Consider the following 26,512-nt stretch of genomic DNA (forward strand, 5'->3'; position numbering starts at 1 on the left):
CAAAAAAAAAAAAAAAAAAAAAAAAAAAAAAAAAAAAAAAAAAAACCACAACAGAATTAGTGCAATTCTGCAGTTTCTCTCTTGCTCTAAAGCTCTCATTGCTATCTCCTTGGCTTGAACAGAGGAAGCTTGAAACTTTCTTTCCCTCTCAGTGGCTTTTGCTGCCCTGTCTTGAGCAATTTCTGCCATTTTGGTAGCTTCTGTTGCTGCTTGGATAGCTTCTACTGCTGCCTAGGTAGCTTCTCTTTCCATTTCATATGCAAGTTGCAGCTTTTGTTGCACCAAATGGGTAGCTTCATTACCACACATACAAGTGGGATTATCAATCCATTTAAAGAAAGGGCACTTGAGACCAACCTGTTCATAAATTGAGTTGAACACATGACATTCCAATCTCACGTGAATCAACTAGATTAAGTAAAAAGTATACTTACCTTATATCAGCTACAACCTAGAAACCTTCTCCCAAAATTATCCAGTGTCAGACTTGTTCTCAACACACAAGTCTCATATGTACATATATACCCACTTGAACCTGAGTAATTTCCACTCGAAGAAGACATCGATTACCAACTTCTTGTAAATCAAAACTACCATCAAAAACTTGAAACCTCAGCTCAAAACCATAAAGCAGAAATGTCGTACCTGGTGATGATCTATCTTCGAATATTCAATACCTCAAGACAACCCAAAGTCAAAACCTCACCCACGAAAGCATGATCAGGAAAATCAAAACCCCAGCTTAGTTACAGGAATTTTTGCGTTCCTAGGGCTCGTGAGGGAAAGAGAGTGAGTTCGTGTTGTTTGATCCGTGTTATGTTCTAATTTGGAACAAAAACATATTTGTCTAACATCTGAGGGTGAGGTGGGCAACGGGAGAGTAACGAATTGAAGTACAGGTGAGCAAAGTAATAAGTTTTAAACTACGGGTAGGCAAAGCGAAAATAGGCCAAAGCTCAGGTGGGTTTACTGTAATTATCCCTTAAAATAAATAAGCATATACCTTGATCCCAAGCAATCCCAATTGTCCCAACTATGTTAAACTTCAAATTCAATTTGAATTTTACCTCGGTAAAAAAGGGGAAAGACGTTGGTTTCTAAACTTACAAAGCTTTTATTATTTTCCCATGTAAGTGGAATACCAATACAAACTTACGAAGGCTTTTACTATTTTATTCACATATTACTCAACTTTATCTGTTACGTCTTACGTAGTATATATAGCCTACGAGGATGGTGAAAGTGAAACCGCGCCCACCCTGGTCCAACAAAATCCCAGCTTTGTTCAGCTTCAAATTCAATTTGAATTTCTCTTCTTCAGTGTCACGAAGAAATTAACTATTTTGACTATTCAATTATGATTTGACAACACCAATCAAATCTTTTGAGCCCACAAACTCCCTAATACAGTGGGAGTGTCATTTCATTATAAGCAGACTACTGAGATCTACTTATTTTATTAAAATTAAATTTTTTTACTAAAAATACTATAAATAAAAATAAAAATTAGCTAAAATAGTACAGTAGGATCTATAAGTAATATAAAAAAATATAGTAAGATTCATAAATAGTACCAAAAATAAGCTAAATAGTAAAATAAGTGAGCAAAAATAATCTTGCCAAACAAACACTTAGTTTAACGCTCTTTGTAAAAAACAGTACTTTTATTTTGTACTAAGCATATTCAATTAACCATTATACATTCTTGGCATGATGTTTCCTTTATATCAATTCTCGTAAAGTAGGAAGGCAATGATCAAAGTTTAAGTTTATAGGAAAGAGTTTCACACGCAAATATACTTTTAAATTAGATTAGAGTAAAATTTTTATCTTAGATTAAAAGTAAAAACATATCCTATTAATCCAACCATTGTAAAAAATATTGCAAGATTTATGGTATCATTAGTTTTAATGTTCTTTGCTTGAGGTTTATGATTTGAGTCGCATTTTGAAAGTTAAATTATTATTATTATTATTTTTGGGTTTTCTTCGAGTAGTGAAATATGATATTCACGCCAATAGGTTGCCCGTTGGGTGCTAGTATTGTATACCATCCTAGGCAAAAGACAGAGTAATAAGTGACGGAGGCATAAACTTCAAAAAGAAAAAAATTGTTTTTCATGTTCTAATGATTGTGCCTATACAACATAGAAATTGAGATAAAGAAATATGTTTAGTAAGGCTAAGCAAATATATGTAACAAGATTAAATGAATATATATTTATCAATGTTCAAGTTAATATATTCAATATTAGATCCATGCCAATAAATGTATTAAGCAACATCATACGAAGATGTGGAACAATATATCTATATAATATATATCTAAAAGCTGAAGCATGTCATTTATTGTTGTTACATTCCTATTGAGCTTCATTAGCGTAGCATTTCAGTCTATTTTAGTCTATTTGGTCCATTTTGGTCCCATTCGGTCCATTTCAATCCACTTTAGTCCATTCAGTCCATTTAGGTTCATTTCAGTCTTATTTGGTCCATCTGAACCAATTCAGTGATGCTTTGGGATGAGAAGTTTGTGTACAAAGAGGAGTAGTTTCATTGACAATTGTGTCTTATTCTCAGCTTACATAATGTTGGTAGGTTATTGGTAAAATTACACTTTTCTTATGTTATTAAAGTCTTGATTTTTTTTCTTCTAATATAAGTGATGAATTTACTTATATATTTGCTTTCTCTTTAGGTTATTTAAGACATATAGAGAATGAATTATTTGTAAAGAGTACTAGAAACAAATTTCAACTACACATTACATTATTTACAAAAATCTTTTCTTACATAATAATTGAATGTAAAATGTATTATGTTTCCTTAAAAAAAACTTAATTTAGAAAATCTAATATGTTTTTCATTAAAAAAATATACTTTATTAGAAAGTAATCACATCATTTTAAGAAGGGTTTGGTTCTAACATTTATAAGTCTCATCTACTATTTTTATTTTTCACTTAACAAATAAACAAATTATCAATTTTTTTATCTGCATTGAGCATGTTTGCAACTAGTAAAAGGAATAAGATATAAAGAGAATAAGATAAAAATAAACTTATCTTAGTTGCAAGTGTCCCATATTTCTTTATTAGCCAAAACAGTTATGAGGCTTGTGCAATAAGTCAAGCCCCCGAGGATTCACACTAGCAAATGTGACATGGCAACTATGAACAAATCTTAGCCCCCCCCTGTCACGTTTTATGATATACAAGTGGGAAAATACAATGAAGATAATAAACGCCAAATTGCTTGTTGTGGGATAGTAAGTGAAATAAGGGAGATGACAAGAGATTGGTGAGAGAAGGAGAGAGAGAGCACTTGGAGAGTGTTGCTGAGTGAATCACTTTGGTGTCACTTTAGATTATGCTAAATTAGAGAAAATGTGTGTTTAAGGCCCATTCGATGCATTACAACACGTATTTCTGCACAATTTTTTACTCACACGTATTTTTACAAAATTTAAGCAATGTTACTAAAAATTTCTTATCAAACAGACCCACCTCTTTAAGTGAAGTGGGTGTGTTGAGTTTTTTAGTTGACCAGAGCATTCTCCAAGCGGAATGGGTTTCCTTTCTCCCCCTCTTTACTTTGCCCTATGCTCTTTTATGCCCCAAAATTCAAAGAAGGTAACTTGTGAGAATGATTGGCTTGTGAGAGACGATTTTTAGGTGTTGTGCAGTGGGTTGCAGTTGACTTTAAGTAAGGTTCTTTTGCAGGTGGCAGCCGTAGCTGGTAGTAGTAGCTTTTTGATAGATTCAACAGATTTATTAGTCCTATAGAAATTGAGGTCATCTAGTTGACCTGATTTGTTTTGGTTTGTCTATAAAGGGGATGATGCCTACTGCTACCGGACTAGCTCAATGTCCGTGGTCAAAATTAGCAATGGCCAAACAAACACAACTTATTCAATAGATGTGACTCATGAGGGAGTTTCATGTGTGTTTTTAGGCCGATGTACACTGTTTTGCATGGGCTCATAGGTTTGTACAAGTTCCCCCCAAGAAGAAAAAAGGTTCCCAACCCCATTTGCAGGATGTTCTCTCTTATTTTTTTTATTTTTTATTTTTTATTTTTTTTTTGACTGACATTTGCAGGATGTTCAAAAACTTGATAAGTGAGGAAAATAAAAATTTATTTAACAGGTGATGAGAGTTTTCGTGTAACTCCAAATTTTACTTTTCATTTATTGTTGTCTCATTTATTTTCTTTTTATATTGACATTTTGTGATATAAAAGTCATTAATTTTAGGTGCATTTAAGGCATAAGTTTATAAAAATATATAAGTAAATCTTTTTAACAAAATATTTTTTTTTTCAAAAATAAAGTCATATACATTTATTTTTAGAGGATTAAAAATACCAAAATACAATGATACATTTAGCTTGATCGTCTTCCATTTTATTTTTTTGGAGAGAATTTAAAATTCCAAGCATATTTGCAAGGCTACTCATGATAGAAATTTTCATATGAAACCACTCTCATTCGAGTAATTTTTAGATGTTCTTGAAGCAGAGAGAATGATGCTCTTGCTTTCACTGACATATGAGGCTCACAAAATATTGTCCTTACCCATGAGAGAAATTATTAGGTCAACTTATAGGACTGTTGAGGTGGTCTTTCCAATTAATAAAATAATGTCATTTACACAAATGTATGAATTAACTTCTTAATTAGCAAAAAAAAATCATTAAGTGATGTCATATTTGCTTCACGGGTCTCCCTAACGAATAACAACGTTTTTATTCGTTAGGAATACATGAATATTTTTATTCGTTAGGAAGACCCGTGAAGGCCATCTCTAGTCTCCACAGTATAATTTATCCTGCTCATGGAGCTAAGGTAAGATTACCGAAATACCCTTTTATATAGTATTTGCTTACTTATTTTTATTTAATCCAAAATCTAAGGGTCTTGCACGTGGTTAGCAGAATCTTTCGTTTTATATTAGACGGTCTAAACTTTCCAGAGTCTAAAATAACGGAAGCATTCGACTCCAGAGAGTCTCTGCTTCCGAACCCCCCAAAAAAAAAAAGAAGCAATGGCGGCAGCGATCCGGTGGTCCGCGGTGGTGTCAGCCGTGATTCTGTTTTCTCTTCTCATTTCTCCATCGACTGCGATCTACTGCGACGAAGACGATTGCTATGATCTCCTCGGGTCAGAGCTCCAACTACAAAAATTCTTCTCTCAGTTTCCCAATTTACCCCTCCCATTTTCACGATATTACTTCCTTACTAACCTAATCTTCGCCTACATGTAGGGTTACGCAGGGTGCTAATGCTTCGGAAATCAAGAAAGCTTACTATAAGCTATCACTCAAACAGTGAGTTTCCATTAATTTCATTCTGTAAAATTTTAATTTTTGTTAAAAAAATTTATATATATATTTTTTTGTGGTTTAAAATTCAGTCACCCGGATAAGAATCCCGATCCCGAATCGAAGAAACTGTTTGTGAAAATTGCCAATGCATATGAGGTAATTTTGGATCTTGGATGATTTGTTGATTGCTCTTTGAATTTGTGATCTAGATTGTAAATGCTGAAACTTGTTTTTCTTTTTGATTCACTGTTGTAGATTTTGAAGGACGAGGATACGCGAGCCCAATACGATTATGCAATTGAACATCCTGAGGAGGTAATACATAAAATATATATATATATATATATATATATATGGAAATTTACTTAGTTTTGTAATGCTGAAATAGATCATAGTGTTGTTAGCATTTGGTATACAATAAAAGTGGTATACGTGGTGAGGTTGTGTTAGTGAAAGCGATGTTGCGTTAATCACAACTTGTCTCCTTATGAAGTTGTGAAATTCGCCTTAGGAATGAATTGGGTGCTAGGTTGTTTTGTGAATCGGGATGTAGAATTGCATGCTTGGTTCTTATGAATAATAACTCTGGAAGATCAGTAGAATTAGGTGCATTGGTGCAGATTGCATTCTCTTGGTAAGCAACTTAACGATAGAATTGCTCGTTTTGTTAGGCATTGTCATTGTATACTTGGGAAAAACTGTGTGCTAGGCAGGGGCGGAACTAGAATTTCATGAATTGTGGGGGGGGGGGGGGGGAAATAATTAGAAACATAAAATTGAACCAATTTAATAGTGTCATACAAAAAATATGAAGAGTTTGGAGGGCTAACCATATTTCTTTTGAAAAGTTTATGTAAATTTAGGGGTAAAAATATAATATTTGAGAAGTTTGGGGGTGCTCAACCATACAGAACCCATTGAAGTGGTTGAGTCCCTGGTGCTAGGTCATTTTGTGAATTGAATTGTGAATGGAGCATGAGAAATGCATGCTTGGTTTTTATGAATAATATAGCCTGAGAAATGGATTGAATTATTCCTGCAACATTGGGGATAGGTTGTATATAGATTATCAGCATAGTGGTTGATTTACTTAGTTATACATGTAGTCTGTAGCTTAGTGTGGTCATACTCTATCCATGGAGGTCAATGGTACTTGAAGTTATAATCTTATAAATTGCTGCCGGAGGATCCTTAAAAATTGCTGAAGTGTAAGGGAGTTGGCATACTTAATTTAGCATTAGAACTTCTCCCTAATTAACATGTCTCTCTTCTGTGTGATGCAATGGTTGTCTTAAAATTAGTTAAGGAACTGACACAATGTGTTGTCTTTTGGTTTACAATTTTGTGTAGACTTTTTTAGTAAGTCACTTTGGTTTGTCAAAGACTATTTCTGGTACAAATTGTTTTCTGGTTATCAAAGATGTCCACTGTATAAGCATCTCTCTTCCTCTCAACTTGTAGTGTGCATAAACAGTTCGAGTTTCCCACAATTAGAATATTGGAATTATTGAAGTTTACATATTTATGTAAAAAACTATAACTGTTATTGTTTTTTATTTTCAGGTATTTTACAATACAGCTCGTTACTATCAGGCATATTATGGTCACAAAACAGTGAGTACTTTCTTTATTTATTCTTTTGGTATCTGAGTGTTCTGCCTGGTTTAAAACCAAACGTGATAGTAGAGAGATTAAGGTTTACAATTCTTTCAAATTATCCTCAAATTGGTTTATGCATCCACTTGCTAGGATACTCGTGCTGTCCTTATTGGCCTTCTTCTAGTTCTCTCAGCATTTCAGTATCTCAACCAGTGGACAAGGTATAATCAGGTACTGTGATATATCAAGTATTAAAACATTATACTACTTATCAAAAAGAAAGTATTGAAACATTATATCATATGCATCTTAATGTGAGATTGTTTGATGGGTTTGATGAATGTTGATAGGCTAGTATTGCTAACACAACTTGAACTAACCTGAAGTTAATACATCATTACATCATAATACAAGGATGATGTTACTTGTCTAGAGTTCAACAAAAGCTTTTATTCTTGTCTGTGCTGAACTATACTGCTAGCAGTGGTAATGGTCACCATTTGGATTTAAAGTAGAATCTTTTTTATTTTAAAAAAAGGCTGTAGAATAAGAACAATTCCGATACTGCAGGATATTTGCTTGGATTTCTCCAATGTTTTTTAATATTTAACAATATCTCATAGAAAAGGCTCAGAGTAGTCCTCTGATATTCTTTTACATAACTCTTCTAGTTCTTGTTCTAGGCTATTGAAATGGTCAAGAAGACGCCTGCTTACAAAAATAAATTACGAGCCTTGGAACTTGAACGCAGTGGAGGAACAACAAATAAGAAGAAGAGTAACAAGCAGATGAACAAGTATGAACTTATATCAAAAGCTTTTTCTCTGTCATATAAGATTCCATAGATGTCATTTTCTTGTATTGACAAATGTCCATCAATGTGGACACTTTATCCTTACAAACTCTCCCATGCTCCTGTTTTAGAATTACTTTTTTGGCTAATTCCTATTATTGGGCTTTCCATTCTATAATTTTCAAACTATGGTTAAAACAAGGAGAGTTATGATCTTATAGCAGGAAATTGGAAGAAGATTTCAGTAAAGAACTTGATCTGCAGATAAAAGGAGCTGAAATGCCCTCGGTCTGGGAGCTTGTTGGTGTCCGACTTGTACTTCTACCTTACACTATTGGAAAGGTTGTGCCAATGTTGTCATTCAAAAATATCAGTAACTCTGGTTGTGTATTATTCAAGCATAATGACGACGGCTATATTTTCTTGTTGATCTATTTCTCTGGTGATGTTTCTACTTATCAAAAAAAAAAAAAAATCTCTGGCGGTGTTTCTGCAATTAGTATTTGACTTGATGCTGATCTTAGCCCAAGAGTTATGGAACATGAATACTGATGACTACTTTTTTTTATCCAATCCAGCTATTATTATGGTCAGGTTGTTGGTTCTGGAGATACAAGGTGAAGAAAGCTCCATATTCTTGGGAAGATGCCTCCTACCTGACACAAAGATCCCTTGGAGTTACTCTTGATGCGTGGAGAACTGTTGGTAAGTCGAATTTAATTCATTTAACCTTATAATGGACCAGGTGAATTTTGTTGGGTTAGTTGGTGGAGCTTGATTTTTAGATCATATAATGCATGACATTCTTTGCTGGGCATAGGACTAAAAACTCAATTACAAGATCTTGTGGTTATATCATCCAATTAGATGAATTTATCGAACTTTTATACCATCTATCATTTGTTTTCCTTTGACCATACACACTGCTCTTTTGGCTACACAGCTTTTGGAAGGTTGCTAAACTAATCAAAACCTTTGCATTCTATTTATGGAAATGGTTAAGAATTGGGATTTCCAGACTTCCTGCATGCTTAAACTCCTGTACTTGTGCGGTCTAGAGGTTCCTCATAAGTTAAAAAGAGTATTATTTTTATTATTATTATTTGATCTCGTTAAAAGTGTATTACTAATTAATACTTGCTGTGTTTATTAGATGATGCCACAAAGGAAGATCTTGTTTATAGACGTCTATGGGAGAAGCCCAACTTGGAGAGCTACATGTCTGAGATGCGGAAAGAATCAAAGCGCAGACGATGAAAGATTTTGAGGCCTTATATAATACTCATGACACAATTTTGATAGAATTAAACCTATACAAAATCACCCACAACTGTACTAAGATATGAGAACCGTGGGTTGGTTTATAGGAAAATGGTAAAAGTAGGATTATTGTTGCAGACTGCCAAATTACCAACGTGTGTGTGCCTTGAAATATGAAGTCTAGACTCTAGAGGTGAGCTTATATGATTGGTGTGTGGGTCAATACTGTAGGCCTCGAAGTAGAGTTTTTCAGACCGGTCTTAACTCGGAGGCCTCGGGGACTTTTTTAGTTTTTGCTGTTGTTTTTGTTTTTTTATATGTATTACCCGCCAAACTAATAATTTCTCAAGTAATTTTAGGAGGAAGTGAGGAGACCTATAAGCAGTTGTAGAACTCGAAAACCATTTAATTTTTTTTTTTTTTGACAGACACGTCTAAATTTATTGTACTGGATAAAATAAAGCGACATTGTATTGATCTCAAAATTGGCATTCTGCATTCCGGATTTCCTTCAAGCATTTATTATGGTGGTGCCTTATTCTATTTTTGGATATATTGATAATTGGGGAGGAGAGATTTGAACCTGAATTTTGTTACACCTTTTAATCGCAGTTGTATCTCAATTTTGGGTTGGGAAGATTTGAACTTGGATTTCGAATTTTGGATTGGGAAGATTTGAACTTGGATTTCGTTACAATTTTAGGTTTCAACTAAACTACACTTATGTTGTACCTCAATTTTGGTTTATTAGGGAGCCATCAATTAAAAAACATATCCTACTGCACGATAAATTAAGTGAGAAAGCAATTGATCTGAACAAAATTCTTAGAAATTTTTTTTTCTACTGTTGGTTTGTGAAGAAAAAGAGGGTCTAATTTATGTTAACTTGCATTGTTAATCGTTCCAAACATATAAAAAAAAATGCGAGGGTGAGATTGGAAATTGGCAATACGTTGTACGTATTGATAACACAATACACAACCAAAAGACGGTTTTAGTGAAGAGTTTAAAGTCTAAGCGTAAGCACTTGCCTTTCATTGGGCTTTACAAACTTATTGTTAAAGTCTGTATTGACAGTGGTGAACTAGTCGACCGGTTAATTAGTACTATTTTTGTAATTTTCTTGAATTAAGCAAAAAAAATTTCATGGTAAGTTTAGTTTTTTTTTTGAGAGGGTTTCATGGCATCTCCTCTTGATCATCTTTTACCACTCATTTCAAACAAAAATTTACTCTTTTTTCTTCATCATTCTCAATCATAAGAAGCCACATACGAGAATAGAAGTAATCGCTACTACTTTTTCTCCTGCTGATACAAGCCTACACTACCTTATGTTTTTTTATTCTCATTGTTGATTGCTCTAAACACATTAACTCTCTTCTCAGTAAGGGTAGAAATCAAATAAACTCCTTTCATCTAAAAAAAACTATCCATATTTGCTTTCAGTTCTAGCTTCTTCTTATGTCTCAGTATTTCAGGTTTGTTTATTTCTTCAACATTTTATAGGCATTTAGAGTTATGCTCTTTATATATATGATAATGGTCATTTAGTTTTATGAATATGCTTTGTTTATTAAGTTGTTCAATTTGTTGTATTGCTATATGATAATATATTATATCTTTCCACATCATTTTTTTTTTTAAATTTGAAATTAGGAGCTGAATAATTCATTAAAAAATAAGAAAATTTTCAGTATTATGGATAATGATGGGTTGATGGTGCTTAAAATAATAGTATGCAAATTTTTGTATATGTGTATGGTAAAATAGACTGCTTTTTGTATTTCCATTAATATTTAAGAATATGACAATATATCAAAATTGATAATTTTTTATTTATAAATTTATGAATTATGATATTTCTATCAATATTGCAATTTGGCCCCCCCAAGTACGAATTCCTGGCTACGCCCCTGCATCAAACCAAGACATCAGTCAGTTTTTGTTGTAAGCCCAGATCTCTTATTCAATTATCAGAGATTTTACTAATTAAGTTAAGTAAAATGCACATGTAAGTATAGTTGATTTAAGAAAAATCTATTCCGAAGCTCACACTATTGTCAAACTTGCTGTTAGGCTTAAAAGCCATTTTTGTTGTAATAAAATTGAAGGTTATCAAAAATTAAAAAAAAAAAAAAGAAAAAAAGAAAAGAAAAAGAAATCAGGAAAACGGTGCGTATAGTGGAGTAAGTCTTATTATGTGCAGAGTCATTTGCTCCTTCCTGGATTCTCGAAATTCTCTACTCAGTCTAGCACCGTTCCAATTTCCAAAAACCCTTTCTTGTTCCGTTGTCTTTGCTCTCTCTCATGCAACCAAATCATCATCATCATCAATGCCTCAATCTCAGGTCCTTATCTTTTATTCTCTTTCAATTTCAACAACTAGTAACATATTATTTATCTATCTATCTCATTCAACATTTCCTTTTATTTATATTATTGTTTTATAGATTGGATATTTGGTTCCGCTAACTCAAAATCTAGACCAAGAAGACACTTCAATCCCAAAGCTCTCTCTCTCCAAAGGCCCAAATGTCATTGGCCGCCACAATGTTCCCATTTCAGACAAGAGGCTCAGCCGCAAGCACCTCACTCTAACCGTTTCCACCACCGCCTCCGCCAATTTGTTTGTGGTAACTAACTAACTTACTAACTAACTAACTAACTAACCCCTAAAAACCCATCTCCAAAAACTTATGATTCATGCATTGTGTGGGTTTGTTTTGTAGGAGGGTTCGAATCCCATTGTGGTTAATTCTGGGAATAAGAGAAAGAAGCTGTATTCTCAAGAAAGCACTACCATTGTTGATGGTGATGTTGTGGAGCTTATTCCTGGGCATCATTTTTTCAAGTATGTGACATGGGCTGGTGACAAAGGAGTGGAACCAAGTTTAAAGAGGTCGCGTCAAACATTCGACAATGTAGCTTTGACGACAAAGTCGCAGGTGGGTGTCGTTAAATTTGTTTTTTCTGTTTAAAAATTTTGTCTTTAAAATAGAAAGAGGAAAACTGAAATGATGTAGAGAGAGCTGAAGCAAGAGAATCAGTCTACCGTGGAAAGCCCAATACTATGTTGAATTGTTTGTTACAATGAACCCAATGAAGGATATGTCATATGAATGGGAATACAATGGTCTTAGTATTCCAAGTGATATAATGCCAAATACTCTAGAATCTAAAGGTTTTTTTTTTATTAAGTAGGACCAAAAATGAGTACATAAAATGTTAGTTTAGTAAAAGTACAAACAAAGATGAAGGGGCTATAAAACTCAATGGACAAGAGGTACCAAAGAGCGAAAGCTTTTGATATCTTGAATCAATAATTCATAAAGATGGGGGGATTAAATAGGATTTGAATCATAAAATGAGAGAATGATGGATGAAGTTCAGAAGTGTATTAGGAGTATTGTGTTAACGTATAATACCTATTAATTTAAAGGGAAAATTTTATAATATTGTTATTAGACCAACTATGCTCTATGTTAGTGAATGTTGGACCGTTAAGAATCAACATATTCATAAAATGAGTGTAGATTAAATGAGAATGTTGAGATGAATAAGTGGAAATATACAAAAAGATAAGTTTACAAATGAGGAAATTCCCTTAAAGATAGGGGTGGCCCCTATTGATGAAAAGATGAGGAGAGTCACTTGAGATGGTTTCTTCATGTTCAATGGAGAGCGATTAATGCACTAGTGTGAAGAAATGAGTTGCTTCAAGTTGAGGGAACGAAAAAAAGAAAAAAAAGGAAGAGGAAGATCACAAATAACATTAGTAAAAGTAATAAAAATGGACATGCTAATTAAGGAAGTAACAAAGAATATGATTTTGGATAGAATAAAATGATGGAAATGAATACATATGGCCGATCCTAACTAATATGTTGAGTATCTACAGCCAGCCCCAAAAACTTTGGGACTAAGAATTAATTGTTAATGTACAATAGGCTTAGTATGGTAATCCTAAGACCATGGTAGCCCATGGTTTTACAAAACTATAGTAGATCATGGTCTACATTATTTATGGTAATAGCCTGAAATATATTGATATTCTAACATTTGTTTTGTTTGATACATGCATTTAGTTCATGCTTTGGTATTCATTTGCTTTGTATGTTAAGAAGAAATTGGTTAACAGGTTGAACTCTGTTATGGGAAGGTTCTTGCTTCATTTTACTGTTTAATCTGACTTGTATAGGATGAAGTGAAAAAGAAAAGCTTAGGACAAGGGAGTGGCGTGGAGGTTGAAAATTATGGGAAGTACAATTCTACGGGAGAGAGTAGGGAGGAGGCTATCCGTGATTTTCATGTTTCTAATGACAAGTTACCTTGGACATTTCGACTTTTGCGAGTGAGAGAGCTGCCAGCTTGGTCGAATACCTCTTGTGTTTCTATTGGGGATGTGATTCAGGTATTAGCACTGTAAATTTTAATGATGCATTCTTGCCCTGATTTATTCTGTAAACTTTATCATGTTTAATGTTATTATTGTCTGTTGAGATTGATGTTACTCACTTACTTGTAACACTTTAAAAGACATAATAGATTGTCTATAAGATTGGGATATTCATTATATGGAGTGTAGGAGAAATGGAGCCACAGAGTAGCTGATTGTTAAATTGCTTATTTTTCTTTGTTTTAATCATTTAATTGCTTTTTTTTTTTTTTTGGTAGGGGGATGTTCTTGTTGCAATCCTTTCAAATTATATGGTAGACATCGATTGGTTGTTACCAGGTGAGTTCTATTCACTTTGGTTCTCACCCTTGGTTTAGTTCCAACTTCCTCTCTGTATGAGCTGGATGGGTCAACATCTTTGACTAACAAAAACCTGTTGAGAAGTAGGTATATAAATTCATATAAGCTGAATATGGAAATAATGAGTGCATTTTTATGTTCAAAGATTGCTGCAGTTACTTTCTCTTGCTGTTTATGAATTTTTTATGAGTATTTGTTCTGCTTCTTTGGGTTTGTCACTGCTTGTTACATTGTCTTAATGGATGTATTGCCAATATTATGAATGATCTTTGCTTTAAGATCCTCCATTCTTTGAATTAATGTGATGCTTTAATTGCATTTTCGACTATCATCCATTCTTTGTGCAGTATTTTAAATCATTATGCCATTATGGGTATAGTTCCTTTTTTATCGTTGGCATGACCCATAGTCATCAGCTTGCGATTTGCTTGAAAGTGATGCATTCTTAACTTTATATAGTGATGCCTTATTTTTATTATTGGATTCCTTTTCTTGATGTAGCATGTCCAACACTTGCAAAAACCCCTCATGTGTTGGTTCTTCATGGGGAAGGTGATGGCACATTGGATCACATGAAGGTTTTCCTTTGTTCTATTAATGCCAATTTCTATTATACATTGAAGGTTTAATTTGGGGACATGGACAGTAATATTAGCAATTTTGACTGTTGTTTAGAGAAAGAAGCCGGCAAATTGGATTCTGCATAAACCCCCCTTACCTATTTCATTTGGGACACACCATTCGAAGGCCATGCTTCTTGTATATCGTCGGGGAGTGAGGATTATTGTACATACAGCAAATTTAATATATGTAGATTGGAACAACAAAAGCCAAGGTTTGTGGATGCAAGATTTCCCCTGGAAAGAACAAAATAGTCCAAGCAAAAGATGTGGATTTGAAAATGACTTGATCGATTATCTCAGTGCCTTGAAGGTAATACATGAAGCATGTTATGTGGAAGATGTAGTCCTAATGTCTGTGTTTGCCTTCTTGATCAAATGTTGTAATATTTCTCCAGTTGTATTAGATAATATTGCCTTGGAAGTGATGCCATGAACCCCTTTTTATATGCCTACATCATAGGCATTTTTTTTTAATATATCTGAACTGTTTGAAGTGTTAAGCTTTCTTCTGATTGCGTGAACTTTCATTGATTTCTTGCTTTGGGGGATTGTACTTGTTACTGATCTCAGCTTATGCACTTTCAAAAACTTGTTGCTTAGCTAAGCACTTTTACTTTTTTTAATTTTATTTTTTTCCCCTACTAACCCATGGATTTGGAATATAGGCTTACCTGTGAGAGACTGGATAAATGGAGCTTGATTGAGATTTTTGTTGCTTCAAATTTTATACTCTTTATATATGCTACTATTTAGATTAACCATAATAACCTTGCTTTTTTCTTTTGGTTGACTATTTGTAGTGGCCTGAATTCTCTGTTAAATTACCAGCACTTGGAAACTTCAATATCAATCCAGCTTTCTTCAAGAAGTTTGATTATAGTGATGCAGCGGTATAATTTTTCTTTCCCTTAGTTTGCCAGTTTTTTTTCCTTTTCTAAAAAGGCATTCATTTCTGTTAGGAGGATATAATGTTAGAATAGTGTCTATATGTGTGTAACATGCCATAAAATGGGGGACATATGAAACTACTTGAACAATTTTCAGGTCAGATTGATTGCTTCTGTCCCTGGATATCATACTGGTACCAATTTGAAGAAGTGGGGTCATATGAAGCTACGAACTGTTCTCCAGGAATGTACTTTTGATAAAGATTTTAAAAATTCCCCACTTGCTTATCAGGTATAGTTGGAAATCTTTTTGAGTGGTATGATGGTCAAATGGTAGTTGAGTGGTGGATGTAAATGCTAATTGCTTTCTATTAGTAGGTGAAGAAATAAAATAATATATCATTCCGTTTATCTAAGTTTTCTTTCATTTGGTTTCTCTCTGTATTATGCTGTTCTATCTGGACCTGGTATTTTCATTGTATCCTCTTCTGCTGAACTTTTATGTGCATAATATTTGCAATGGATCTTTCAATTTATGGAGTAATAGTGGTGATTGGTTTCTGGAATGTATCTTTCACAATTGAAAAGCTTAGCATTATGATTGTCATCCATTTTTTTGAGGAATTTTTCTGATTGTACCGTGTCACTGCAGTTCTCTTCCCTTGGTTCTTTGGATGAGAAGTGGCTGGCTGAGCTGACTTATTCAATGTCATCAGGCTTCTCAGAAGATAAAACACCTCTTGGTCTTGGACAACCACGTATTATATGGCCCACTGTGGAAGATGTCAGATGCTCTTTAGAGGTACTACTGAGTAGGTCTTTTCGGCAGATCTTTTGACCGTACCTTGAAATACTTGCCAGATTATAGTTGTCTTCCTCAAACTTTACCAGGTTTTGGACATTGGCTATTGTTGATCATTTGGTTGACTCGGCTTTAGGTATCAGGGGTCATGCTTATAGCTAAAAGACTTGACACCTTTATGAAAATCAATTCTGAAAATGTTAAAACAACTTCCTTAGTGGAGTTAAGGGTTGACCGTAGATAAAAATAACTGGTCATTAAAGTTTTAGTAAAATCTTATAAAACCATCCTAGGATGCTGACACAGAAATGTGAGTGAGGTGATGAACCTGTTTAAGCCCAAAAACTCCGAATTTTTTTTTTTTGAGTGATTCGTCTCCCTTTAGTAATATTGCGAATTGTGTTATTTACCCAAAAATGACAGTGAATTGGTTTACCTACACTGTACTTTTCAGACCACAGTTTAAATATGTAGTAGCAAAGAAGCAACATGTCCTTGAAATGAAATATTAGCTAGAATGAGAATATTAAGATGGATAAGTGAAAAATAGAAGAAAAGATATGATATGAAATGATGAAATTCATTTAAAGATGGGGGTGGCTCTTATTGATGAAAAGATGAGGAATAGCCGCTTGAGATGATTTGATCATGTGTAAAGAAGACCAATTAATGAACTCACAAAGACTGAGTCAAGTTGACTTGAGTTGAAAATTTCATTTCAAGACATAACTGCCGAGTAGAAATGAAGTAGCCTCAAGTTTCTCATGTCAATTTGAGAGTGCAATCCATATTAGATTATTCTATCTATCCACTGCTTACATTTTAATACTTTGAGTGTGGTTTTATTTATTTATTTTGTTCTTTCTTTCTTTCCCAGGGTTATGCAGCTGGCAATGCCATTCCAAGTCCACTAAAGAACGTGGAGAAAGAATTCTTGAAGAAGTATTGGGCAAAGTGGAAGGCAAGCCACACTGGTCGCTGGTATGTATATCTCATCACTAGAGACAGTTCAGACCATCAAAATGCTAATTAAGGTTTTATTTTTTAATTGAAAGTCTAGTAGAATGAAACTTTTGTCAATTGCTGTACTAACTTGTATTCTGTTATTCATACCCATTTACTAAAATGATAACAAAAAAACAAAATCATTTTTTCATTTTTGTTATCTTAGATATGTTCTATTATCTGACACAACAACTCATAGTATTTAGTGTTCCTACTTTGTATTAGAAAACATTAGCCCTCACCATTTTTTTTGTTTCTTTGAAGTATTTTTAATGACTAACTTATAATCATTCTTTTCAATGTTCCAGTCGTGCAATGCCACATATAAAGACATTCACCCGGTATAATGGTCAGAAACTCGCGTAAGAGTTCATGTTATGCCTATTTTTGTGCCTGTTTTTATATTTTAAGCATCAACTGTGAACCTATTGTTTTCTGCAACAGTTGGTTATTGTTGACTTCATCAAATCTTAGCAAAGCTGCCTGGGGAGCTCTCCAGAAAAATAATTCTCAGTTGATGATCCGTTCTTATGAGGCATGTATATCAATAACATCACTATCTGAAATATTAGAATTGAGATACACATGTAAAGTTTATACTGAATATGAACAACTTCATTTTAAAACTCACCTGTCCCAATCTGTTTATCTTTGAATTAATGTTTATATTACAACTCATAATCCCATGGGATAGCACGATCGGCTAGAAAACACGCCTCATGAAGTAGAAGTCGCCAGTTCAAATCTTCTCTTCCCCCTCGGGCCAAAGCTTTAAAAAAAATGTTTATATAACAAATCATTGAATCTTTTCCTACTCATTGCTCCAACTGAAGGGTTGGCCTTGTAATTCTACGGTTTCCTGTGTGTGATACTTTCAGCTGGGAGTGCTATTTTTGCCATCTTCTGTTGAAAGATATGGTTCTGGATTTTCTTGTACCAGTAATGGGGATATAACGGAGGTAATGGCTATATCCTGGCTTGTGAGTCTTTAAGCCATCTGAATATTTAAACCTATTGTATTACATTTAGATAATTATTGAAAGAAGAAACATAGCCAAAAGAAAATTTCTGTGAGTTTCAGGATAAATGCAGATCATTAGAAAATTCTGAAGTACGGAGAACAAAACTAGTGACTCTGACTTGGCAAGGAAGCAGAAATTCAGACTCTTCATCTGATGTAATTCCATTACCTGTGCCTTACGAACTCCCTCCTCAACCATATACTTCTGAAGGTATGCTCTGCCCCTCAGCCATTGCTGTGCTTATGCAGGTCTCATCTAACTTTATTTCCTCTGCAGATGTACCCTGGTCTTGGGATCGGCGATATACCAAGAAAGATGTTTATGATCAAGTTTGGCCACGACAAGTACAGCTTTATACTTTCCAAGATTCCTGACATTCTTAATGTATATATACTAAAATTCCTTCGTTACTGGGTGCTCTTATTTTTCTCCACATATTTTCTTTACTGTGAATATTAAATGTGGTCATGTTGCATGCCTTTGCACTGTATTAGATGAATATTTTTGAATATTTTAAAAACATGAATTGATGATTTGTAAGAACATGATTTGATGCATAGATCCATATGACCATAGAAGAACATGATTTGTAAGCTGCAAAACTTGGTCAGAGTTATTTTAAAAAATACGAGTGTTCTCAACAGAGTACACTGTGGTCTTGTCTAAATTCTAAGGTGTGGTCAATGAAATGTGGATGCTTTATTGTAGAAAATGCAAAGGTTCTTATGTGGTTTAAAATTCCCAGGGTATTTCTATTATATGTACACTACTATCAGGAAAACTAATGTCAAATTGCCCAATACAATAGGATAGAAGTGGATTAAGTGACTAGTTTGTTTGTTGTGGTTGTATTGCTGACAAAGAACCCACAATGATGGGCTTGGTTTACCATATGAGTATTAACGAAAATTATGTTTGATTTGATGAGCTTTTCTAGTTAGGAAGGCTAGTTACTTGTTCCTCACATGGCTGATCAATCACACCCGCATTTGTCTGACTCGGAGCCACCCAATCTAAAATCTGCCGGCTCCGAAAGTTGTTTTGGTCAACAATGAGTTAAAATCAACAAAACCCAATCATATCAGGTTGAATATCGATTTCTCCACATGGAAATTTAACAAACTTAATCTGTCTATAGAGCATTTCCCAATACCATGCATTCCCCGTCATTGTCATGCCATCGTTCTTGTTTGGCTTGATCTTTGTATGAGCTTCAACAGAGATCTTGGGATCTTCATCATCTCATGGTGATGCCACCCAAATCTCTAGCCCTCTCGTCAAGATGCTACAAGATCAGTAGCATTTCAAGACGATCTATAGATTTTTGTATTGGACCATCAATTGCTATTGATTGAGACGATCCATAGATTTGAGTATTGTACCATCGATTTAAGCTATTACAGGGTTGGTTAATAACTTCCATGACCATGGTCGATTGCAGTTTTAAATTCTTCAAACTTGTTGTGATCAAGTCTATCCGTAGGTTGACACTAAACCTAAGCTTGATCACCCCTAGTTATCCAATTATGCAAAAATTAATCCACTTCTTTGCAGCCATGGAAGCATACCTTCATGCCCATGGTAGCGAGTGTAGCGTTTGTGTCCTCACTATTAGCTTCAAGCTCTCAATTCAAAATTAGTTTGATTCAGCTTTATGTTTTTGGGCATTTTGAAAACTTGTTTTTATGAGTGTGTTTTGCAACTGTAGCTTGAAGGGTGCTACCCAAAAACGCGTAAAATCACAATAGTGGAGTCATTAAGTGCGATTTTGAAAACTTATCAAATGCCAAAATATGCGTTTATAGAATGCTATTGTGTTTTTTCCACCAAATAGCGAAACAAAAATGGCCACTCAATAGTTTCTCAAAAAAAAAAAAAGAAAAAAAAAAGGCCACTTAATATATTAGTACAGCATCAAGTTATCAATTATTCTGAAACCAATTGTTCCCTAAGAGTGATGAGGTATGTGTAATGCCTCCATTGGATGAGATTCAATACGTGCCATCCAAGATATTTTGTTAAGCAGCCGTTAGATTATAAAGTTTCAATGACATTCTTTCTTTCCTTTCTTTCAAACTAAATCCGAACCTTTCTAAGAGAATCAGCATGTGAATTAAATGAGAATCAGCATGCATCTCGGCTCTTAGTTAGAGACAATATCAGATACTATTACTGAAAGGGGAATCAAAACTCTCACGAAGATTTTACTGAAACAGAAAAAAAGAGAGAATCGAAGGAGAATTTTGTGCATTATTTCCTCAGAGAATAGTCACAAAGTACACAACAGAAATAAGGAGCTAAAAGCCTAAAACCACCTACAATCCCTATTTATACGAGCTAAAATCTTTTGTATATATATAGCAAATTAACTACCTCAGCTATTTGCATGTAACAGAACCGTAACAGACTCCGATTACAACAAATTCCATTATCTACATTTACATTGCATTTTCACAAATCCACAAAACAAACCCACCTATACCTATCTTTATTTCATGATCTCTCTTTCTTTCTAATCCAACAATGGATGTGATTTTTGATCCCCAAAGAGGAAGACCATTCTCTATTGAAGTGGGTTTCTTTGATACTATCTTAGAGATCAAAGAAAAGGTCAAAAAATACCAAGGCATACCCGTGTCCAAACAAACCTTAATCTTCAATGGCAATGTCCTCAAAGACGACCTCAACGTTGAACACACCGAAATCCTCCAAAACTCGCACATTCAACTCATGATCGCCGCCTCGGAATCCGAAAAATCTCCTGAGAACTCATCATCGCTCTCCAAGAAAATCCAGCTCAACGTGAAAATCCCCACGTACAAAATGCATGTTCCTCTAGAAATGGAGGTAACCGACACGGTTGGAAAGTTGAAGGAAAAGATTCAAGAAATGGAGGCTGTCCCAGTTAACCGTTTGATGATTCATTCGAGTGGTGCGGAGTTACAAGACCACAGGTCTTTATGTGAATGCGAGATTTCGGAGAATTCGGATATTGATGTCAGTTTTAGGCCTTCGCCAACAACAGCTTCACCGGCTGCAATGGCAGCATTGTCCCCGGCCCCGGGGCCGGGGCCGGGGCCAATGACATTGTTGGGGTCGAAGAAATTGAAGCTGCTGGTATTGCCGAAAAGCGGGACGAAGAAGATTCCGGTGGAGATGAATGCGTCGGATAATGTTGGGGAATTGAGGAAGGAGCTGCAGAAGTTGCAAGAAAAGCTACAGTTTAGTCTTCCACAAGAGGGTTATTTCTTCATTTACAAGCAGAATGTGATGGATGATGATAGGTCCTTTCGGTGGCACCATGTTGGGCAAGGTGACACAATAGAGGTCTTCAATGGGAGTGTCACCGGTGGTTCGTAAGTATGTTTTTGCCCTAATGTTATGTGCTAGAATAATTTCTTGGGAATTTGATAGTTAGGAGATAGGAATTTTGATTTGTGTTGAAAACACCGAAATACAAGTTAAGGTATATGGTTCTTTATGTTTATCATGCCTATTTTCGGTTTTGTGTGTTTCTTCACCTTTAAAATAGGCATCTTTATGAAAAACACCGAAATACAAGTTGAGATATATGGTTCTTTACGTTTATAATGCCTATTTTAGTTTTTGTTCGTTTCTTCGACTTTAGAACAGATTATGTACGTAGAAGATTTTGATTTGGTTTCAAGTATTTTCCCAAGACATTATTTGTGTACTTTTCATTATAACTGAGTAATTACTAAATATGTCGCCCAGTCATTTGCTATTAGTAAGATAATAAGTTTTGAGCACATTATTCCACGCAATCCATTTCTCTTCGTTTTCTTTTCTTTTTCTATGAATCATTTGTATCATAATCATTATCATATAAAAAGTTAACAAAAATCATTTGCAACTTTTTTTTTCAAAAAAAGAAATTATTTGCAAATTATTTTGGTCAATGAAATACATAACTCAGATGCTTAAAATCATTTTGATAAATATGCTATTCACATAAATGGGAATGTGATATAAATGATAACGTGATACAAGAAATACTTCTTCCTATAAAAAAAAGGAAATACTTCTATCACCACTTTTACCATTATAGTTGATTGATTTTAAATCAATTTTTAGTTGTGATTTCAAGCAAAATACACAACAAATTAATGAAGGAGATGGTGTTTCCTATATTTCTTCATTCACTTAGCCAAAATAAAAGTATGTATTATCTCATGGAAAATTATTGTATACCTCCGGAATACCATAAATGCGTATTCTTTCATCTCACATGAATTGTGGGTCATACTAATTAAATTCATGGTGGGACCCACATTCATGTGAGAGGAGAGAGTATGCATTTATGGTACTCTGGGAGTACCTAATAATTTTCCTTATCTCATATACATTATTCGAAGTTAAAATGAATTTATTGTTGTTTATTCAAAATATACTATACATAATTACATATTATATATGGAAATTAAATCTAATCATTGAAATGATATAGAAAAATACTAATAGATAAAAAAAAAAATAAAAAAATGCGAGATTATAGTAAAAATATGAAATTATTGATCTTAGTATAAATATTAGAAAAATATGGAACGTGGAGTCTCCATTTGGTTAGAGCTTTTTAGGCCAAAATCACGATTGCTATTTTTACGCACTTGATAAAATTTTGAAATTGTGCTTTTCAGTCTTAAGTGTATTTTTGCATTGCATCTTTTGAACAGCAATAATAAATTCTCATTTTTTCAAAAAGCCCAAAATAAAAAAGTCGAACCAAACTCACTCTAAATGTTTCACAGTCTTCGTATTTCATCATTTCGGGTCCCATCCGAAACCCACAACAATTAGTTTTCATTGGCATGGGGGTGTGTGACCAAGGCAAGATAGTTGGTTGGATACTTGGTATACTGGCCCAATTCATTTTTGTATAAGACCAATCCAAACCCAACCATTCATATATTATGTACAAGACGGATAATCAATCAAGCCTAGAGTGGGACCCTTAAAAGTGTTATTTGTGCTAGGATTATCTTGAACCGTCAATAGGGCCATGTCAACTTTGTCGAATCTGTACAAACACATAATTCTGAGACCAGAAAACAAAAGGAAAATTGAAAGGAAAAAAAGAAGAAGAAATATTCTGACCATGTCAAGAAATAAATGTAGCTTAACTCATGCCAATTGCATGTTTTGTATTTGCTTACTGATCATAAAAATAGTAAGAAACTTAGAATAACAATATGACCCATGCAAAGTTGGGTTTTCTCACAATTTAACAATAGTTCTGTATGTGAAGTCAATAGGAATTCCATTGAATAGGTCTTTCATTTTTCTTTATTTTTTCATACTTCTATTTCCATTGTGATTTATTTTGTGCAACCATAGTTAGAATTGGGATTTGCATAAAAAGAATATATTCAACATGGTAATAACATTGTAACTATCGATCCCCACTTAAGGCATGATTGGTAGTAGGTTTAAAAGCTAACAACAAATCTTCATTCTCCACAATTTTATTTTGATGATAAAGGGATAGCGTTTTCCACCATATTGAGACTTGGCATATTAATTGTATCTTATATTTCTCTAGTTAAATTTGAGGTCAAACCAACTTCACATATCTAGACTATCTCCCTTATCCAGATTCTCACCTTCAAATTTCTCGGCCAGTATGCATTTTTGCCCTCTAAAAACTTCTCGTTATGATAAATATGTGTGATAGTTAAATTTCATTTTATTTTGTTATTTAATTACTAATACTCTCTGTGCTTGATTTTTTCATGCTTTAAAGTGTGTTTTCTAAAATCTTATGCTATTATTAATTATATATACTAAAAAATGAATTGGTTGGTGTTTTGCAGACTATGGTAATCAATGTTTTATATGGAGAATTCTGCTATCTTGATGAAATTCCACGTAATGCAAAAATCGTTGACATAAAACTGAAGGTCGAGAAAAAAGTTTATGTCCCATGGGTTAGGCTAGGCCTAGCCTATAATGAACAGTTGCTATAAGATGAATTGACTGTAACGGATTATCAAATTCCTCCTGGAGCCAAGCTCCATCTTAGTTCAGTAATTCGAGTTTCGATCAACTGTATAGCTTAAGGGTCAAGGATTCCAATTTTAAGATGGTCATAAACTTGATGATCGTGCTCTACTGTGTGCTTCCAAAATTTGTGATGGATCTACGCTATTTCTTGGGATTTTTTTTTTTTTTTTTTTTTTTTTTTTTGAGAATGGTATTTCTTGGGATTTAGTGGGTTTGGTATATGATATAATAATCGTACAGATAAATGCATGAAGCATATGAATAAATATTAATATAGGGAATAATATTTCATTATATAATATTAAAATCCAGTGGTTTCTTGAAGTTGAAAAAAGGAATCTACTCGCCAATGGATTATTATACGATGGTTAAGAATGTGATAAACACATTACCAAGTTTACAGTTAGTTTTTGATATATCATATTTTAGATTTTAAAAGTTTAGAACAATTAGCAAATCGTGAACATAATTTGTCTAGATATAGATCTTAAAATCTATAGGCATGATTAGACAATACTCAAGGTGCTGCAAGTAAGAATACAAAAATAAGCAAGCTGCAGGTCCAAGAATTCAAAACATGCCAAGTTTGACCGATTGAGAAAACATGTTCTACCGATCGAGACACGGGTTCTGTAGAATTTAATTAAAGTCCATCAGCTTGTTAAGCCTATTAAGTGATCAAGGTTTCAGATCTATTTCACATAGTATTCAAAGGAAATCCTAAGACACGTTTTTGTGATGACTTCAGAAGTGCTCTTGTGATATCTAAAAGGTACTGTGTCTTCTTCTTTCAAAGTCACTACCGGAAATCATTCTCATACCATTAGAACCGGTAGATCTAAAATTATTGCTACAAGATCAACAACTGATGGTGATCTGAAATCTTTGAGTGAGATTTCAAAGTCACAAACGTGGGTGTTTGTGCAAATCAAATCCAAGATAGAAAAGTTCGTGGAGTTGGAGCTGCACGTGGTCGTGTTAGTAAGTTTTACATGAGGTAGTTTAGATTTAGAGTTTAAATCTATTGTAATCTTCTATTCTATCATAGTGGATTTTGTTTACCTAGATAGCTAGATTAAATTCTCCCTAGGTTTTTACCTTGAAATGGTTGATTTTATTGGTTTTCCTGAGTAATAATATCGTTGTCTTATTTATTTTTCCACACTGTATGATATGATATTTTGTTGTTTAACTTAGATCTCATAATTAACCTAAGTAAATACTTAGCTAATTCATGAGGTTAAACTAATATATTTTTAAGGGATCCAAATAAACAAACACATATGTTAAATAATCTGCTATTAAGAGTCAAGATCCTTATAATTCAATGGTAATACCTGATTTTCCTATTAGGGAGAACCTAGATTCAAATTCAAATTCCCCAACCTTTAAAAAAAAAAAAAAGTTGGATAACATACTTTGAGACATAAGTCGGACTTCATGCATCATAATTAATCTATGGTGTAACTGTAAATCTACCGATCGAAATCCAAATAATTAATGTATAACAAGAGTAATCAATCAGATTTAGTGTAGGAACGTAAGTGTTATTTTGGCTAGGACTAGGTTGAACCATTGAAAAAGAAAAAGGCCTTACTCTTCAACTATTTTAAATGTGAAAAAAAAAAAAAAGTATTCTGCCATCAACCAGTTCAAATCAATCCCAACAAAAAAACCAAACTTCATCCTAAAGCTAGATAAAATCCTAGGCAGGCAAACAAAACTTACAAGAATTCTTAACAAAGATTCAGTTTTTTACCACTACATACCCTTGGTGCGATGGTCACTTCATAAGTATAAGTACTTATGGGGTGTGGGGGTAAGGGCCAGGGTTCAAGTCTTTAGGAGAGAGTTTTACACACATATATACATAGATTAGGTTAGAGTAGTATTTCTGTCTTGTATAAAAAAAAAACATTTAGTTTTTAATTAAACCCAACAAAAGCCAAACTTCATCCAAAACTCAAATAAAATTCTAAGCAAACAAACAAATTTTACAGGAATTATTAACAAAGATTCAACTTTTAATCAAACTCAAACTACTTCCAAACAAAATCAATAATCAAACAAAGGTTTGACTTCAAACCCCTCAAACAACCAAACAAACCAAGTCAATGTTTCCCAAAAACAAAAACAAAAAGGCTTTAGTTTTAGGCAATTCTTCAAGGTCCCATTTGTACATAGATTAAAGATGATATCAAGCTTAAGCATTTGTCTGATAAATCCTCCTCTTCAAATAGCACAGTACAAGCTCCTTGTTTGTTGGGCAAAACTGAAACCCAAGTGCCCAATTTCATCTCCTTGATGCAAGCATTTGGAGTCTGCCGTTGAATGGTTGGGGTTGCTAGTATGGATTTATCGATTGGGCTTGGGGTTTTAGGTTTGGGGATTTTGATTAACAAAGACTAGGGATTTGGATTT

General features: G+C 33.8%; 3 protein-coding genes across 4 annotated transcripts; all 3 read left to right on the top strand.

Annotated features, from left to right (window-relative positions):
• The first annotated feature begins 4,935 nt into the window (after nucleotides 1-4,935).
• On the top strand, nucleotides 4,936-9,490 carry LOC112031671 (chaperone protein dnaJ 50). 2 transcript variants are annotated; one of them, XM_024064380.2, is made up of 10 exons: nucleotides 4,936-5,160; nucleotides 5,264-5,326; nucleotides 5,413-5,479; nucleotides 5,579-5,638; nucleotides 6,887-6,937; nucleotides 7,073-7,153; nucleotides 7,606-7,718; nucleotides 7,940-8,057; nucleotides 8,294-8,420; nucleotides 8,869-9,490. In XM_024064380.2, the coding sequence occupies exons 1-10, from the start codon at nucleotides 5,045-5,047 to the stop codon at nucleotides 8,970-8,972; spliced, it is 900 nt and encodes a 299-aa protein (XP_023920148.1). In that variant the 5' UTR covers nucleotides 4,936-5,044; the 3' UTR covers nucleotides 8,973-9,490. The 2 variants fall into 2 exon arrangements, with proteins under 2 accessions (XP_023920148.1, XP_023920147.1); XM_024064379.2 differs by having other exon boundaries at nucleotides 4,938-5,160; nucleotides 7,937-8,057.
• A 1,681-nt stretch (nucleotides 9,491-11,171) lies between these two features.
• Nucleotides 11,172-18,737, top strand: LOC112031670 (tyrosyl-DNA phosphodiesterase 1). The gene is made up of 16 exons (XM_024064377.2): nucleotides 11,172-11,323; nucleotides 11,426-11,608; nucleotides 11,705-11,920; nucleotides 13,174-13,386; nucleotides 13,650-13,710; nucleotides 14,233-14,309; nucleotides 14,407-14,664; nucleotides 15,155-15,244; nucleotides 15,399-15,533; nucleotides 15,894-16,043; nucleotides 16,921-17,024; nucleotides 17,357-17,410; nucleotides 17,493-17,583; nucleotides 17,927-18,007; nucleotides 18,130-18,280; nucleotides 18,347-18,737. The coding sequence occupies exons 1-16, from the start codon at nucleotides 11,174-11,176 to the stop codon at nucleotides 18,442-18,444; spliced, it is 2,112 nt and encodes a 703-aa protein (XP_023920145.2). The 5' UTR covers nucleotides 11,172-11,173; the 3' UTR covers nucleotides 18,445-18,737.
• Nucleotides 18,738-20,305: 1,568 nt separating this feature from the next.
• On the top strand, nucleotides 20,306-24,010 carry LOC112031665 (ubiquitin-like protein-NEDD8-like protein RUB3). The gene is made up of 2 exons (XM_024064370.2): nucleotides 20,306-21,430; nucleotides 23,902-24,010. Exon 1 carries the CDS (start codon nucleotides 20,594-20,596, stop codon nucleotides 21,428-21,430), a length of 837 nt encoding a protein of 278 aa, XP_023920138.1. The 5' UTR covers nucleotides 20,306-20,593; the 3' UTR covers nucleotides 23,902-24,010.
• Nucleotides 24,011-26,512: the final 2,502 nt, after the last annotated feature.

The sequence above is a fragment of the Quercus suber genome, unplaced genomic scaffold (genome assembly GCF_002906115.3).
Source record: "Quercus suber isolate HL8 unplaced genomic scaffold, Cork oak 2.0 scaffold_10, whole genome shotgun sequence".
In the NCBI taxonomy this organism is placed as follows: Eukaryota; Viridiplantae; Streptophyta; class Magnoliopsida; order Fagales; family Fagaceae; genus Quercus; species Quercus suber.

What these genes read in the sequence shown, in the direction of transcription:
- LOC112031671 (XM_024064379.2), top strand. Translation starts at nt 5,045, where the DNA reads ATGGCGGCAGCGATCCGGTGGTCCGCGGTGGTGTCAGCCGTGATTCTG. An exon ending in TATAAGCTATCACTCAAACA is followed by an intron (nt 5,327 to 5,412) that starts GTGAGTTTCCAT and finishes TTTAAAATTCAG; the next exon opens with TCACCCGGATAAGAATCCCG. An exon ending in AGTGGACAAGGTATAATCAG is followed by an intron (nt 7,154 to 7,605) that starts GTACTGTGATAT and finishes TTCTTGTTCTAG; the next exon opens with GCTATTGAAATGGTCAAGAA.
- LOC112031670 (XM_024064377.2), top strand. Translation starts at nt 11,174, where the DNA reads ATGTGCAGAGTCATTTGCTCCTTCCTGGATTCTCGAAATTCTCTACTC. An exon ending in CTTTGACGACAAAGTCGCAG is followed by an intron (nt 11,921 to 13,173) that starts GTGGGTGTCGTT and finishes TGACTTGTATAG; the next exon opens with GATGAAGTGAAAAAGAAAAG. An exon ending in ATTCCCCACTTGCTTATCAG is followed by an intron (nt 15,534 to 15,893) that starts GTATAGTTGGAA and finishes GTGTCACTGCAG; the next exon opens with TTCTCTTCCCTTGGTTCTTT.
- LOC112031665 (XM_024064370.2), top strand. Translation starts at nt 20,594, where the DNA reads ATGGATGTGATTTTTGATCCCCAAAGAGGAAGACCATTCTCTATTGAA.